Source organism: Stegodyphus dumicola, chromosome 4 (genome assembly GCF_044657685.1).
Source record: "Stegodyphus dumicola isolate Sdum_Otavi_A_Nest chromosome 4, ASM4465768v1".
Lineage (NCBI taxonomy): Eukaryota > Metazoa > Arthropoda > Arachnida > Araneae > Eresidae > Stegodyphus > Stegodyphus dumicola.
Window position 1 is genome coordinate 201,816,202 of NC_140771.1, and position 17,160 is coordinate 201,833,361.

Below are 17,160 nucleotides of genomic sequence, written 5' to 3' on the forward strand. Positions count from 1 at the left end.
TTTATACATTCTTTAGATTTAAAATTCTAATTTTTATCCTTCTCTCTCTGTCATAAGCTATTAGAGACGTATTGTAATTCTATATAATCGAAAACGTTTACAGAGATCCAAACACATCTAATAATTATGGAGAGTTAAATATGCATTTATAAATGCAAATAATTGTATCAGGTTATATAATCTTTAGAATTCAATGTCAATTTTAAAACACATCATTTAAACTTTATTCTTTAACATGATAATATTTACCAGACTACTGCTTTCCAAAGACTGAATAACTAGATATTAATACATTTAGTTGATTACTTAGTTCTTTGTTTTTATATACTATCTGGATGAAAGTTTCTTATCTTTAATAATTGTGATTTAATTAACTGATACAAATTATTGACATATTTTTAATTTAGCAGCACAGTCTTACAGGGTATAGTGTCTTTCTATAAAATAGGAACTTCAAGTCCATTGCGAGCACTTCCCATTTGCGATCGTCTGATTATCATCCCAAAGCACTCATTTCTTTCCACTTCATTTGAGACTATAGTTTAAGTCAGCTTTCATTCACGCGCTTTTCATGAAGCGAAACATGCTAATATTTAAATGAAGTTAGAGAAAATATTAAGCAAATCGACTTTCTTTCCACAACTGTTGTTCCCGTGATTACGTCATATCAGGAGGCATAAAATTACCTCGAAGTTCCTTTTTTAAAGTTACAGGCCGTATACAGGTTGTGGCAATGAACGGTAGCATTCTTCTTCAAGTGCTACCATTCATATGTAAAAGGGATAAGGACTTTTTGAACTTTAGTTTTCGTATAATGAATTGCGAATGATACTCTTCTACGAAAATAGTCTCTTTTCAATGAAAATATCACAAAATTGAATTAAATTCATTTTTAATTGAATGTAAAAGAAGAAGTGTTAATTGAATGCGGAAGAGGAATCAATACAACATCGAAATTAAAAGTAAAAGTTATCTCATCTCTTCCATTGATGCTTCTATTTATGTCGATGTAATTAGTAGCTTAGATTCCCATTCTTTAACAAGAACTTTAATGCATCCATATAATACCTCATTGCACCAGTTTAAAGTAGGAAACACAGCGTTTGAAGGCAAGATACTCTAAAGTCAACAAAACACTCTAAGGGCAACAGAGCGAAGCATAATTAAAGCAAAGAAACGAGAAGATTTTATTAATATGTTTAATATTCCAGTTTCCCACCCAATCGCTTACATATGAACTTCCAATTAGGCGGTTAAATATTTGCTAGCGACGGATTTCCCAATGCTTTTAATTAAAATGCTTCCTTTCCCTCTCCTCACTTGAAGAATCGATCAGGCGTCCGGCGATATTGTTCCATGATTAAAACAAGCGCTGATGCCTTGGCACAGGGAGATCAAACCAGTATATGATTAAGGTCTGTCTCAGATGGTTTCAGCTCGAAGGTATGGAAACGAAAGATCGGTATAATAGGAAATGAAGGCGATACTGTAGATACCAGACGGCTGTGTGAATAGAAACAGTTGAGAAGGACGACGCTCTAACAACTCCTTAAGCATATCCAATTTGTGCGGAAAACTTCCGCATTTTAATGACCGTTACAATCTTCAGTTAATCATAATTGCTATTAATTTTAAATTAAACTTCCGCCAACAAGTCTATTGAATGTCTTCTGGCTTTCTCAATTAGTGAAGCCTGGAGAGTAATGCGACATGACGTATTCTGGAAGTTGTACTTAATACTGAATATTTAGACGTGAAAACTAGCATATTAGCAATTGTTGGATACGTTTACCTTAAAATATACACTTGTGGCACTTAATTACAAATTCATAAAGAAGTAATAATTATATTAATAAAATATTTAGAGTTTCTGAATTATTAATAAACAGAATGAAAAATCGAAAGTGCTCATTTAATGCCAAGAAATTTAAACTCGTTTCTAATATATTCATCTTTAAATGACGCAGAAAGCATTACTACTATTTTTATCTAAGTGGAAGAAGTTGATAAAAGTACGTCACTTATATTTCAGATTAATGCAAAATATTGGTCTTTCATTTTTTCTCAGAATTATTAGTTTGCTGTACATGGCCCAATCATTTCTGAAAGAGAAAGAACGCAAAGATAAAAGTTTCCTCAAAGAAAGAGTATATAATATAGAAATATTATTTTGCATTTTACTTTTAATTCTATAATTTTAACGAAACATTAACTATCTGCATATACAATAAAATAGGTAATTTATTACTAGACAGCATAACTAATAGTAGTAAATGTATTTTGAAGAAAAATAACAAAAGAATATTATAAAGAAGCATTTTCATTTCCTTTTAGCTGCAGAATAACTCACATCATGGAAGATTATTTTTCTTAAAATTTCAAATTATATATGATCTACAAAACACTTTTAACTATATAAGCTATTTTTAAACACTTTTAAGAAAATAAAATGCGGAATCGGTCATTAGATGTCGAATAAATGGCAATTGTGTTTCAACGCAAATTAAAAGCACAGTTATAGCCATGCAAACTAGAACTTAAAATTGCATGTCCCAAATACTTTTGATTCACACACAGAAGACAGTATGTACAACGTAGGATGCAATCAGATGCTCTTTGTCGAAGAACATATTATAGAAAGCAATTGTACCAAAATTAGGTTTTTCCAGACTGAAGGAAAATGCCTCAAGGCATTCTAAATTTAGAAAGTACCATATACAGTATATATAGTATATAATATAGAAAGTATATAATATTAGTATATATAGTATATAATATTAGAAGGTACCATTACGATATAGATACTTCTAGAGTCGAAATTAATTGAGCCCTTAATAACGTAGTAACCCTGCTGTAGACGTCTGAAAAATGTTACAGAGATTACTTACAAATACATCAGGCGAACTCGGTCATAACGAGGGTGAAAGGATGGCGATATTTCCTCATTATAACCGACTGTTCGTATAAAAAGGGGTTCGTGTAAAAATCATAAAAATCCATACATACTTACTATATTATATATATATTTTATTAGTCCAAAGGCCAATTTGCCTAGGAGGAGTAATTTCGTTTTGGCATTTTGCGTTGAAAACTTTAAATGTCAGTTCACTTTTCAAATTGTTGTCACCAAATATTAAAGTCCTGTATTATATTTAAAGAAATTGAATAATGTAGAACCTGCATAAATATATGTATGTTTCTCGCATTGTGATAAAACAACGCTACCTAGAGCCATCAGATTTTGAATAACACACGTTTCCACACGAATATGGGCAACTGGAAGCCCAAATTGGAATTTGGAATTTGTTTTGTTTCGTTTGTTTATTTCATATTTTTTAAAAATTGTAACGAATTTTTCATTAACAAATTCAACGATTTAAAAGCGAGCAATGGCAACACTGTACGAAAAAAAAAATTATCTGCAGCGCGGAGACTGTGTATCGGAAATTCTCAAGATATGCTGATTTTAAAATTATTTTGCGATATTGCTGTTAAACTGAGTTTTATGGTTTAAGTGCGAACATATGTTTAATAAATAAAGTTAATACACAGAACGTTAATTGCCGTAATTACCTTTGGGCATAATGTAAAATATTCTTCTTAAATCTGTTTCTTCTTCTTATTATTATTATTTTTCTGTACAGTACAAAAGAAAGGTGGTTAATTTGCTTTGTATTATTGTCTCTTTCTTGTGTTACTATTCTTCGGAGAAGATTCATGGCTCGAAAAACATCATTATTTGCACCACTAGCTTCGAAAATGTTTTGAAGATTTTCTGAGCACTCAAAAGACATTGAGTACGGTGTTGGGAGTTCAGCTTGAAATTCTTCACATTCGTCATTATCATCTTCTCTTTCATTACTTTTTAATCTGTTTTAGTTTAAATTTCAGTTACAATATTCTCGGGAGTAAGTATATCGAAAGTGATAACATTGACGTCAACAGATGTATAATTTTCAAATTCTTCTCTGCTTAGATAATTTCTAAAATATCTAAGACGTCTACTTCATCTTCTTCTTCAGTGATCTGACCCTCTTGAGAAATGTTCATTCCAGCCTTACAGAAGCAACTGGTAATGCATTTTGATGCAATGTTTTCAAATGCTTCGTTCCTTAAACATATCACTTCTGGTACTTACACTAGTATTTGAGATTGTTTTTTCTCTTCGACAGAGAAGCATCAAAATCAAGTGCTTATGAAAGTTTGATTGAAAACACCTCATGATCACTTTGTCTACAGACTGGATAACACTTGTAGAATTCGTTGGTAGCAATTCAATCATAATCATTCCCTAAGATAAAAAAGGGCGTGGACCAAGTATTCGCAAGATTTATGACTCATCACTAACTTTCATTCACTTCGGAATATTTAAGAAATCTTTCCAAGAAAGGATTAGCTAAGCTCGAGAGGTGGAAATCAATAGAAATTTTATGAGTCACAAAAATGCAGATCACTATATCCGGGGTATGCTCGTTAAAAGCAAACAAGTATTTTCGATTTCCTCGTTAAATTCGGGTTCTTGTTAAATCAAGGCTCGTGATAAGAGATTTGTATTATTATACCATTAGAAAGACGTGTTATTTGAACCAGTACTTTATCGCATCAAAATATTGGAAAGCTTGGAAAAAAATATACAATCAGTTTCTTTAGAATTAATCCAAAATTCATTTTATGGGCAACAATTTTGGTCACGAAAGCTAAGGCAGCTACGGATTAAAATGCATTAATATTAACCGTGTAGAACCATTCGGTTATTTTTAAAGCAGGAGTGATGAAAAATGAGCAACGTCATCGCCGGGAATCGAACCACGGACATCTGCAATATGCGCCCGCATGCTTACCGCAACACTACGAAGGCATGTTAAGAAGGCGGGAGAAATACCTTATATACTCCCCATTTTAAAGGGCGGCTGGGGTTTTTACGGGACCGAATCGCCAAATCCTGGGTGTGGAGAATCATCGTCCCCCAACCTTTTAGTTCGGGCGCCACTGTAGAGTCATTAGGTTATTTTTAAAGCAGGAGTGATAAAAACTAAGCAACTCCCTGGCCGGGAATTGAACCACGGACCTCTGGAATACGCGCCCAGCGTGCTGACTACTACACTATGAAGGCATGCTAAGAAGGCAGTAGGAATACCTTATAACCGAAGGTAAAACTTCTCTAATGTTCTAATGATATTATTCAGAAGGAGGGAACTTGTCAAAAAAGAGAAGACGGTAATGAGTCTCTGACATCTTTTCTCTCTGACACCTTTTCTTAATAATTTAATGTGGTATTATCTGACACGTTTTACTTACGCCTGCCATTCCTCCTTCAGATAAAATTAAAAATTACTTTTAATGTATCCGTGATTTTAACCAAGAAAGAAACTTCTAATACCATGCTAGAGTTTTGAAGAAAAAAAAAATATGTTAAAAGGCTTTTTTAATAGCAAACTAAAATAAGTTATACATGATATTCTATACAGTAAAGTTCAGTACAGTCTCTTTTGTTCATGTACTATTTGTTTAATTTATGCCGATTTAAAGACTTTTCTTTGTTTCAATGGCCAAAAATGTAAATGCCCATTTAGAAGAAACTAGTAGCATAAAGATTAAAGTTTCTCAAATGTTCTGAATAAATATTGCAGAGAACTTACAATGTACGTGTAGCATTACTTTTCTGACAGCAGTTGGAGGAATTCCATTATTAGCAATACACAGGTAGGTCCCCATATTCAGTCGGCTAACTTTGATTATCGTCAGGTCGGCACCTTCAAACAGAACTTCTAAAAAAGAAAAGAATATATGAATTTTCGAAAAACTGTTATGCCTATTAAATATCAATTAAGTTATTCGATTTAAAAATTATCTAATTCGTCTCAATGATTTATGAAATATAAATCCTTCTGTTTCTTAATACTTATAATTTTGCAATTGAATTTAAATATGTCAGTACTTATTTAAAGAGTAGTTTTACAACAGGATTAATACTAAGATTAATGAGTCTAAAAATGTCTTTGATATTTATCACCTTCGCTAACTAAACTGTGATATCCACAATTTGCAAGCTAGAAAGAAAAGCGATAATCATAAAAACACAAAACAATGTTTTAAGAGAACACAGTATAATCAAAATATAAAATTTAATACAGAGTAACAATATTATCACACTAAATTACAATAAATAAATAAATAAAAACAAAAACACTCATTCGTTTTAGTGATAATACTTCGATTATATTTCTTCGAAGATAACCTGAAACTTCTTTCCAAATGTAAACTTTATTTCAAAAAATAAATGCATTTATTGCGTGCGCCTGTTACTTTCATTTAAAAAAATTACAAGGCTATCGTATCCTTATCTGACATTCATTGCTGTTTGGGAACGAGCAGTACTGCAGCAGTAGCATTTAGACTGTCCTTGACTATGTATTCTTGCAAACAACCGATACTGTGCTATCATTAAGGTATTTTCCAGTTTCAAGCCAGACAAATTAGGAAACGATGAGGTCCACAGGCATCATTATTAAAAATACGAGATAAAAATTTCACATTCTGCTTGTATTGATTGATACTATTACTAATCTTTCTGATCTGTAACGTAGCCAGATTAGCTCCACGATTTTTATCAGGGCCAAAACAGAAAAAGATTTTTTTCTGTCTTTGGCTTTTGGTCGCTTATAGTATCAAGATAACTTTGCTCAGCTCCGTGCCAGTGTTGATGGAGCTCATTTCGGGGGACGAATCCAAGTGTCTCTTATTCCCTCTTTTTCTATTACCAACTTCTTGAGAGAACTACCAGCTGGACAGTATTTTAAATACTCCATACCGTAGAGACGCCATACACTTACCAACATCCATGCCTTCGCCGTGGTCCAAACTCAGGCCTAAGGCTATGGCATCCGGCTTTCCTATACCCATGTAAATAGGATTCTTGGCAGGTTAATTTGAAATCTTAATTATGGTCGAAAGTATAGTGGTACAATATAGAGTTTATCTGGATCTTGAGTAATTCAATAAATTTATAACTGGGGAAAGGAGAAAAGCTGTTCTAGTCCGGTAAGAACACTGGAGTATAAAACACTGAGATTAAGATTAATAGTATTAGGAAATACAAGCACCCGGTCTGACAGTATTATTTTTTATATTTTGTTGCTTCGGAAAGTTTCAATTTTGATGTGTTCGGTGATGTTGAAAACGAAGTTTGCTTTCAGGCTATTGTATATTTCAACACAAAAGGGAAGGAGTGGCATCTCGTTTCTGTATCTCTTCAGGCGTGGGATTTTGTGTACTTTGAATCCCAAGACATCGATCGCATTCCGTACGACGTCCATGGGGCAAGAGAGTGAAGCCCTCTAACAACTAATTTTAAGGGTCTGTCGGCTTTAAAATTTTACGATTTCGACATTCTTTCTACACAAAAAAAGCGTGCTAACGCGCATTAATAAGCTTCTTCAGATATGACAACTTAAAGGTAATCTCTTTCTTGGAAAGAATTAATAGATGGAGCAGATTTTCTTAACTATTGAATTAGAAAAAAAAAAAAAAAAAAAAAAAACAGTCTACCACAGATTGTATATAACAAGGGGTGGAAGCTTAGGTGAAGAATTATCAGCAGACTGCTGAAAGGGAATTGCCGCCAAATCTAAAGCGTAAATGAATGGTTGAAATTGGTTATATGAAGCAACAAGGCTATTTTAAGTAGGAATCGCACTATTATTATGTGATACTTTTCTTAATCAGATGTTTTTCAGTTTCAATAAAAGGAATTTGGTTTGCAATTTTACGTTTCTTTTCATTTTCAGGGTTATTGGTGTTTACGGTCGCCATATCGGGCGTTTTAGAATTGCTACTTTCATCTGGGATTGATTCAGAAGAATTTTGACTTAAAAAATTGGATGACAGAAAAATTTGCTTTATTATGAATTTCCGGAAATTTAGCAAATTATTTCTTCCTGACTGGAAGGCAATGAAAAGAGAAGAGTGTCTATTCTGTCACAATGCTGCGTGGGCGTTTCAGACGGGGCTGATGAATACTTCTCGTCATTCTCAATATCGAAGCAGCGACTACACTGGATCTAGAACTATACACGGTGAAACTGAACAAGGGAGCAAAAGTTTACCGGGTGATAGTCCGCAGCCATACAAGCAATATGCGTCATATAAAGTTTGGGCGGAACGCAAACTTGATCTGCTAGGTGAACAAAGGTGTTAGGTGCTTGAAACTAACTTGAGCTGCTAGGTGGCATTGTATATGGTATAAAAAGGGTCGGTACTCGCACCCAATGGCTTTTTCTACCGTAGATTGCTCAGACGATGCTTATACGAACCACGAAATTTCAAGGTTGATGAATTGGTCAAAGTGGTCGCATAGTCTGGCCACCAAGATCATCGGATCTCACGTGTTTGGACTTTTCCTGTGGGGCCATATGAAAAGCCTATTCTATGAATGCCCCGTTGAAACGAATATGGATCAAGTCATCAGGTTGTTGATGGCGATAAACGTTGATGATGATTGTTTGTTGATGGCGATAAACGTGAATTGTCTGCTGTCTTCGCAAATGTGCTTCCTTCCATGTCTGCGAGTGGGAAGCCTGCATTACAGCTGGCGGAAGGTCTTTTGAGCTATTTCTTTGAACATGTGATTTGAATCAATTATATTTCTATTAATAAAATGTATTCTGAAGTATCCCCTCTCATTCTTGTGTTAATTCTTTAAATGTTTCAGTGAAAACTACATTTTAACTTCTAACCTTTTGCGTTCCGACCACACATTCTATGACGAATATTGCTCGTTTAGCGGAATTCTATCACCCAGTAAAGTTTTACCCTTTTGTTCAGAATCATCCTGTATATCAGTACGCTGTTTCTACAGATCATAAATCTTTGTTGCTTTCGCAAAATCTACAGGTGAAGGAGCTGTTGAGGAACTTCAGAGTCCGAAATAGTGATGTTTAGAAACTCATTAGACGGGTTAACATCATTCATCATACCATTAGATATAGCTAGCTCGTTATTAGTGGGATTAGCGCGTTTAAGCACAGAGCTTGACATACAAAAGGATATTAAGATAGTATAAATGTTAAAAATGATCATTTAACACGGGAGCGCGCGCTCTCTTTTGAGTTACAGGAGCGCGCACCCTGGGTCCAAAAGACCCGGGTCGTGCTTTTTGAAGAAAAAACTGTTACTCTTCAGGTAAAAGTACTACATTTATGACAACATTTGATGCTCAAACTTAAAAAATATTCAAACTATAAAAATTAAAATTTCAATTTTAAGTTCCATAATATTTTTATGAAATAAAATATTTTTTATAGAATAGAAAAACGTATTATATTAATATAGAATTTATTAGGAATTCATTTGATTATTATTCAGGTTATTCAGAAATTATTATTCAGGTTTATCAGGAATATACTGCCTGAAAGAACATCTTCCTCGGACAGCTTCAAATTTGTCATCAATTGTTATGAATTCACCAACAGTGTAATATTTATGGCAGTTATCTACAAAATCTTAAAAAAATCTCTTATAAGTGAAAGTTTATCTGATTATTTCTTGACGGCGCGAGTTCCTATGTCATCAAAATGTAAACATCTTGACAAAAAAGAAAAAGTTTGTAGGACATAGTTTTGTCGACAAATTTCCAAGCCGGTTCCGTCTGTTGCCCACAGATCCCGCACAGTTACATGAGATGACTTATGTCACAAAAATAAAGCACGAATTCTAATTAGAGTTGTGTGAAGAGCATTTCTCTATCTTTCAAAGCTGTCAGAAATAGATGCAATATAAATACTTTTTTAACTGATGACTTTCGGCAACATTTGTTTACTTAGTAAATGTTCCCACGATACATTTGGAGTCTACTCATATTTTGCCTTACCTATGTTTCCGGACAATTTAGTAATATTATAAGTAGGTGTTCTAACATCAACTTCAGGCTTTTTTTTACCATTAGGTTTTTTGTCTTTTCCAATAAAGCAAAAAATGTTATTTTAATTTTCGTTTTTAGAATGAATCTCGATTTCTGAGTCAGTATCATGAGAACTGTTAAGAAAATTCATTATAACTTTCATTATCAGTTTCTTCAATGGAGTCTTCAACAGTTGATACATCTAATAATACATATCATTTCTTCCTTATAAGATAAATTACGCGGCAGGTTTGCAGTTTTCCGTTCTACCACAAATGAACTACGCTACAGCAATGCGAATAGGCGCGCTGTGTCTGAAAGACCGATCCGATTAAAACGAAACTTCGAATCAAATTTCCGGCAAAAAACTTCGGCAACATAAAGAGGATGGCCTTCGAGGAGACTACACTGACTCACAAGCCCTTGGGAAGAATAGATACGTTTTCAGAAAGGTTTCTTTAGTCAGGTGGGTCCTTTGGACCCAGCGCGCGCCCTCGAGGGTTAAAATTGAGACAACATAATTACACTGGTGTGCAAAAATTAAGGATGAGATGGTTTTTTCAATATAACTTTGTACAAAAGCTTTCCAAATCAACACATTTAAGACCGTAAGATCCCCAATACGTAAGGACATGAGTAATGTAAGCAACACTTACTAAAAGAGAAATCAGAGGGATAAAAAGAAGCTTTATTGAAAACGTAGCATGGAGCGCAATGACTGAAGGCCGAAACATCCCTGTGATGGGTGTCCAGCAAGAAACATCCGGTCTTTAATAGGGGATATGATCTCCTCTGACTGCTAGGCAGGTTTCACAGCGTCTGCCCATGCTGAGAATGAGGGTGTCAATGAATTGTTGAGGCATTGCTGCCCATTCGTCTTGCAGCGCCAATCGAAGCTCCGGAATCGTTACTGGTGGTAAGGTACGAGCTGCCAAGCGTCTGCCTAGAAAATCCCATACATGATCGATGGGATTAAGATCCGGAGATCGTGCCGGCCAATCCATACGTTCAATATCCTCACTCTCTAAGAGCTGTTCGGCAGCTACTGTGCGATGACATGGTGCATTGTCGTCCATGAAAAGAAACTGCGGACCCATAGCGCCTCTAAAAAGACGCACATATGGAAGAAGAATCTCGTTACAATAACAGGTCCCATTGACTGAACCTGCGTCAAAGATGTGAAGGTCTGTACGACTACCAAGCATGATGCCTCCCCAAACGAGAACACCGCCACCTCCATACCTGTCCTTTTCAATGATGTTCGAGGAATGATTGCGGCTTCCCCGCTCTCTCCAGATGAGAATGCGATGAGAATCGCTACTCAGACTGAATCTGCTCTCATCTGTAAAGAGTACTCGTCCCCATTCATTGTCTCTCCAATTCCGGTGTTCCCGGCACCACAGAGAACCGTACAGGTACACACCGTACAGGGCTTCGTGCAAACAGACACCACCGTGCAGTCTTCTGGCCACGGTAAAACGCGATATCGGTCGTCCAGTCGCCTGTGTCGTGTGTCTAGCGATTTCTCCCGCTGTCTGCCGCCTGTTTCTTCTGGCTTGTAAGGCAATATACCGGTCATCTGCGGATGTGGTTCCTCGTGGACGACCACTACTAAACCCCCGGATAGCTGTTCCTGTAGTTTGAGATTGTCTCCAAAGTCGTGAAACGATGTTGTGAGCAATTCCGAACTCTGCAGCCACACTTGTCACACTGCGGCCTTCCTCCAACTTCCCAATGATTCGACCTCGGGTAAAAGCATCCAGATGTAGTCTAACAGATTATTCGCCATTTCCTCATTGAGGCAGCAACTCGGTGTGATTTTAACTGCTACACGGCGTGCAATTTCTTTGCCAGAAATACTGATCTTACACCGACAACATGCTTTATACTACTCTGACACTCCCCCATTACGTCTACCTGCATATCTGCGCATGTGCTACCGTACATTACCTTACTTAATCTCCTGATTGGTCTTCCTGTCCGCTCTGCCTCTTCGTTGCTGATATGCTAATTTTTCGACTTCGTCCTTAATTTTTGCACACCAGTGTATATGCACTAATTAAGAGCATCTCTTTAAAATAGGAGAGAGATAAAGATTTCTCACATTAATGAAATTTAGATAAATTAAATTAATATTTTCTAATTTCTGCCAAACTTATTACAGCTCTGTTACTCACTGACGATAAATATAATTTTGACTCTTTCATTGTACGTGTTGATATTTAAAATGCTGATAAATATTGAGTGTTGTGTTTACATGATGTTTGTTACATTTAATTTAACGTTCTGTATACTTGGTCAGGGAATAAAGGGATCGAAATTTTGAAGAACTGTTTCAGACAAGAAAATAAATTTGCTTCTTCTTTTCTTGGGTATAATAACTGGCAACTTTTAACAAAACTTGAATATCTATTTAGATATTAATTTTCTAAGTTGAAACCACTGTACTTTAAAGAAACATTTTATGGTTAATCTGTCATTCTGAAGAATGAGATTGTGAAATAATGCTTTACTAAGTTTCATAAAATCCGCTAAAACCACGGCTTAAAAGGAATTGTTAATCTCCGAATCCAAGGAAAAAACATAGACTTACGTTAAATCGGAAAACATATAGGAAACACCTGAAAGAAGCAGCCCATAAAACAGTAATAATTCTACGCAAAAGTTCCATTTACATTAAATTGCGACTGTCCAAAATGAAAAAAAAAATATATATATATATTAGAAAAATGGCAAATTCGTTGGCAACAAGAAGAAACAAGTCGAGTAACTTTTGAGTATAGTCCTAAACTCTCTAAGAAAAGAATTTGCACTGGTCATTTTATTATTCAACTTAGAAGGTTATAAAGTATTGGTCCCACCATCTTGGCGTACCTTCGTGGGGTAGTGGTTCTGCACACTGGGCCGGTATTCCAGAGTTCCGTGGTTCGATTCCCGGCGAAGACGGTTGCTAATTAACCTAATGTCTATACAGTGGCGCCCGAACTAAAAGGGCTGTGGATGATGACTCTCCACACCCACGATTTGGCGATTGGGTCCCCTAAAACCACAGTCGCCCTTTAGAAGGGGATGTATATAAGGTATTTCTCCCGCCTTCCTAGCGTGCCTTCGTGGTGTAGTGGTCAGCACACTGGGCCGGTATTCCAGATTTCCGTGTTTCGATTCCCGGCGAAAGCGGTTGCTTTTTCATCTTTCCTGCTTCCAAAATAACCTAATGTCTCTACAAGGTAGTTTTCTCGTTTTCCTAACGTGCCTTCGTGGTGTAGTGGTTCTGCATGCTGGGCCGGTATTCCAGAGGTCCGTGGCTCGATTCCCGGCGAAGGGGTTGCTAATTTTTCAATCTCTCTTGCTTCCCCAAATCCTAATGACTCTACAGTGGCGCCCGAACTAAAAGTGTGTTGGATGAGGATTTTCCACACCCAGGATTTGGCGATTGGGTCCCCTAAAAACCCCAGTCGCTCTTTAAAAAGGGGAGTATATAAGGTATTTCTACCGCTTTCCTAGCGTGCCTTCGTGGTGTAGTGGTTCTGCACGCTGGGCCGGTATTCCAGAGGTCCGTGGTTCGATTTCCGGGGAAGGCGTAAAAAAATTAAATAAATTTTCATGAATATTAAAATTTATATTACTATTATTTATCTATAAACATGTTGTTATTTAGCTCCAGGGGGTTCCCTGGGGTCTAATATATCATATGAGAGGGCTAGTTAATCATGCTTCTAGCCACGCACGTTTTTATGTAATAATTGAATGTTTAAACATATGCGAGATTAACAGATATCATAATTATAATGCAATTAATAAATACTTAGGTAATGAAAAAAATTAAGCTTTTAAAATACTGAAACAAATTTCTCTTCTTCTGTTGAAATTTTGCATGTTCAGAAACTAATGCATATCCGAATCGAAAGATAGATTAAAATGGCAACCACGATAAAAGATAAATTTGAACGGATCATTATTGTATCATTAATTTATGTTTCCAGAAACCATAGATAATTATAAACTAGCATACAACAGCATTTCTGGATGACAAATTATCTTCCGGTTAAAGGGTAATTTCTGTTGACACGTTCATAGTAACAATTCTAATTGACGCATACCACCCGGTTAACTCTAGATAACACACAGTAAACACTGAATCCGCATTAAACCCAGCAATATAATGAATCTGCCTCCTAGCAATATAATAAATTTATCAGCATTATGAACAAATGCTTAGATTCGTTTTGAATCAAACCTAATTAACCGATATACTTATTAGGAGTGGAAAATCCATTGTTTTCCAGAGAGCATTTGCTATTTAAAGAATATTTAGGTTAAAAGTTTGTTTTCATCGTCTAGCTTAGAAAAAAAACTATTAAAGTATTTAATGCATTCTTTGTTCTGCACTAATTCGTTATCTGTGTTTTATTTCGTTAAGCAAGTTATCTTTTTTAATTTTCTACATAGCTTTTGCTTCATTTCATTCCCTCGCATCAAGCCTTTAAAATAGATGTATGAAATTTAAGAACAAAAGAAGGGGCATGGATATGATTAATTGATTTTTTTTTTACATGCATAAAATAAACAACCTTCCTGTTTTACCTACCGACAAGAGTCAGTCGTTCAGAGCTTTATATGTTTAAAAATATGACTTGCAAGCCGACTACAAGCTGATATTTCTCAAAGGGTTAATAGATTTCTGTTGTCATTGAAAATAATAAATTAATGGTGACTATTTTATTATCATATTGTAAGTTGTAATAGCTTTCAATTTATATGATTGTCAATTAATAATTTAACTTAGTGGCTGTGTTCTGTATATTGTATAATTATTTAAATTTCAGTTTACTTATAATATGCGAAGATCTTTTTTTTAATATTATTTTGGGTAAAATATAGATATTGAAAAGGCGAGCTAACTATAAATGTTCTTGAATATTACAAATGGGAAAGTAATTTCTTTCATATTGCAACCCTTATTATTTAAACGGCAACTAAGGCAGCTTGTTGATGGTCTGCACCAAAGCAGCAACCTCCTTACTCAGAGCTCTTTTCGTGACGGGTGTATTACAAATGACGGTGATTAAGACTGTCGGGTGCTTAGTGACAGTCTCCGAAGAGTTCAGATTAAGGCTTTTTCCTATTTTTTTTCAGAATTCATTAACATTAAATCTCTTAGTGCCCTTTAAAGAACGGTGCTATAATATTAAAAATGTGCCGCCGAAAGTCCGATATTTTATTCAACAATTCCCAGCATTTTGATTTTATCTAAAGCTGCATGATTTTCATTTCTGTCTTATACTATTAAGTATTTTATCTACGTAACTAAAACTAAATTTAGCTTAAGCTCAGAGCTTGTTAACAGAAGTATGTTGCACCTAACTGTGAAACATGAATCTACTAATAAACTTAGAATTACAGAAAACAGATTGTCAAAGTGTTTATTTAATAAATTCTAGTAGTGTAATATAATTGATATGATATGAATTCTAGTTTCGATCAATTCCTAAAATCCCATCTGCTGTTTCTCTTTTCAGCAACACTCTAGTACAGAATAAAAAATTTACTTGAACATGTAGTTTGTCATAAATTTTCTATTCATTCTACAATAACAAAATAGACAAATCTTTTTAGTACAGACGATAAATGAAACTCAGGCAATGGAAGATATTTTTTGCCCATTTCACCAAAGCTAAGATAGACTTGTAAGCAGGAATTTTGAATCTACCACATAAAAAATATGTAATTTACAGTTACGCAGGTTTATATTTAATTATTTGATGCACAGTTTCTTTAATCCTCTGTAAATGCATTTATTTATGAATTAATTCCAATTTACACTTTATCTCTATTGTTTGGTTAGAACTAGCAATATTTTTATCTCTAATATTTCAATTTATTCAAGTCAAAAATCTGTATTTTTGGTTTAAAGACATTCTGTAATAAAACTTAAATTTGAAATAAGAAATATCAGAAAATTGTTTAAATGGTAAAGAGGTGAATTTCATTATTAAAAAAATTTCTTCATCGTAGAATGTCTATAATATTTGCAGATAATCCTGGCATTTCAACTGAAGTAAACAGGCGTAACTTCTTGAAATACGTTAGGTATTAAAATATTGAGCTGAATGTATTAATAAATTGACTTTTTAATTTATGTTACAATCAATTAACACCTTTGAGTAACGACTTCGTTATTTTTATAGAGAAAACATCTTGTATACCAACAAATAACGATATTAAATGTCCTTTAAATCTTCATTATGCTATTGATCATGCTCTTTAAATCTCCATCATGCATAATAGGAAAGAGCTTTGCCCGAAAATTAAGTTGAAATGTTTGTAAAAAGTGATCAAGTTGAATAAGAACAGACAGTATTAGAAAAAAATTTGACACCTTAATATACGGAAACAGAACACAGTGAGAAAAAAATGAAATAAACAGTTTACAGGAAATGTTAAAATCTGCAAATGATACCATTTTCTAACTGAAGAATTATTAGTGTATTTGTAGAAAGAAGTTACAAACCTGAGAAGAGATAAGTTTAAAAATAATACTAATTATTACAAAACGTTCGAGATTACAAAACGTTCGAGGACTTTCACCAAATCCTAGGAAAAACGCCTGATTTTTAAAGCAAAGAAAGAGAGATTGAATGATAAATTATTGCCAGTTGCATTTACATTACGCACTTCAAGTAAATGCTGAAGATTTATTTGCAAAAATATCTGAAATATCATTTTCTCCATTTAGCAAATCTAAGGCTTTGGACGTCATTTCTATCACAGGATATGATAATTTAAATTATATTACAGAATGGAGAGCGAAGAAAGATCAATTCAGTGTTTTTCATCTTTGAGATAAGACCCGAAATTTTAAAGAAGATTTAAACAGATTTCAAAATAAATACAACATCTCTTTGCGTTTAACTAATAGAACTATATGGAAAGAGGTAAATTCAAGTCCTTGACATAGAAGAAAATTCTTTAAATATTCAAACATGTCATTTTCAGTATATTTTGTAAAAACGTTCTCAAATTACTAAAGAGTAAATATCTGATACTAAAGAAAATTGCAATCACAAGATTTGCCAAAATTCGAGATCTCGTTCACGTAATGTATTTAAACGAAAACTTAAACAATTAAAAAAATTTTAAATGTAAAAAAGAATAGTAGATTCATTTAATGATAAACATTACAGCATAAACGAGAATAGGAAAAATAGTTTTAAGATAGTGTGCGGAGTGCAGCATGGGATTTGTGCCTTACAGTGGAGTGT

The 17,160-nt window shown here is 34.4% G+C and overlaps 1 protein-coding gene across 1 annotated transcript in view; it reads right to left on the reverse strand.

The window, feature by feature from the left end:
* Positions 1-17,160, reverse strand: part of LOC118182601 (lachesin-like) — an 886,001-nt gene that overhangs the window by 147,129 nt on the left and 721,712 nt on the right. The window contains exon 5 of the mRNA XM_085815905.1: positions 5,640-5,768. Within this exon, the coding sequence (XP_085672031.1) occupies positions 5,640-5,768 (129 nt within the window). The remainder of the gene's footprint in view (positions 1-5,639; positions 5,769-17,160) is intronic.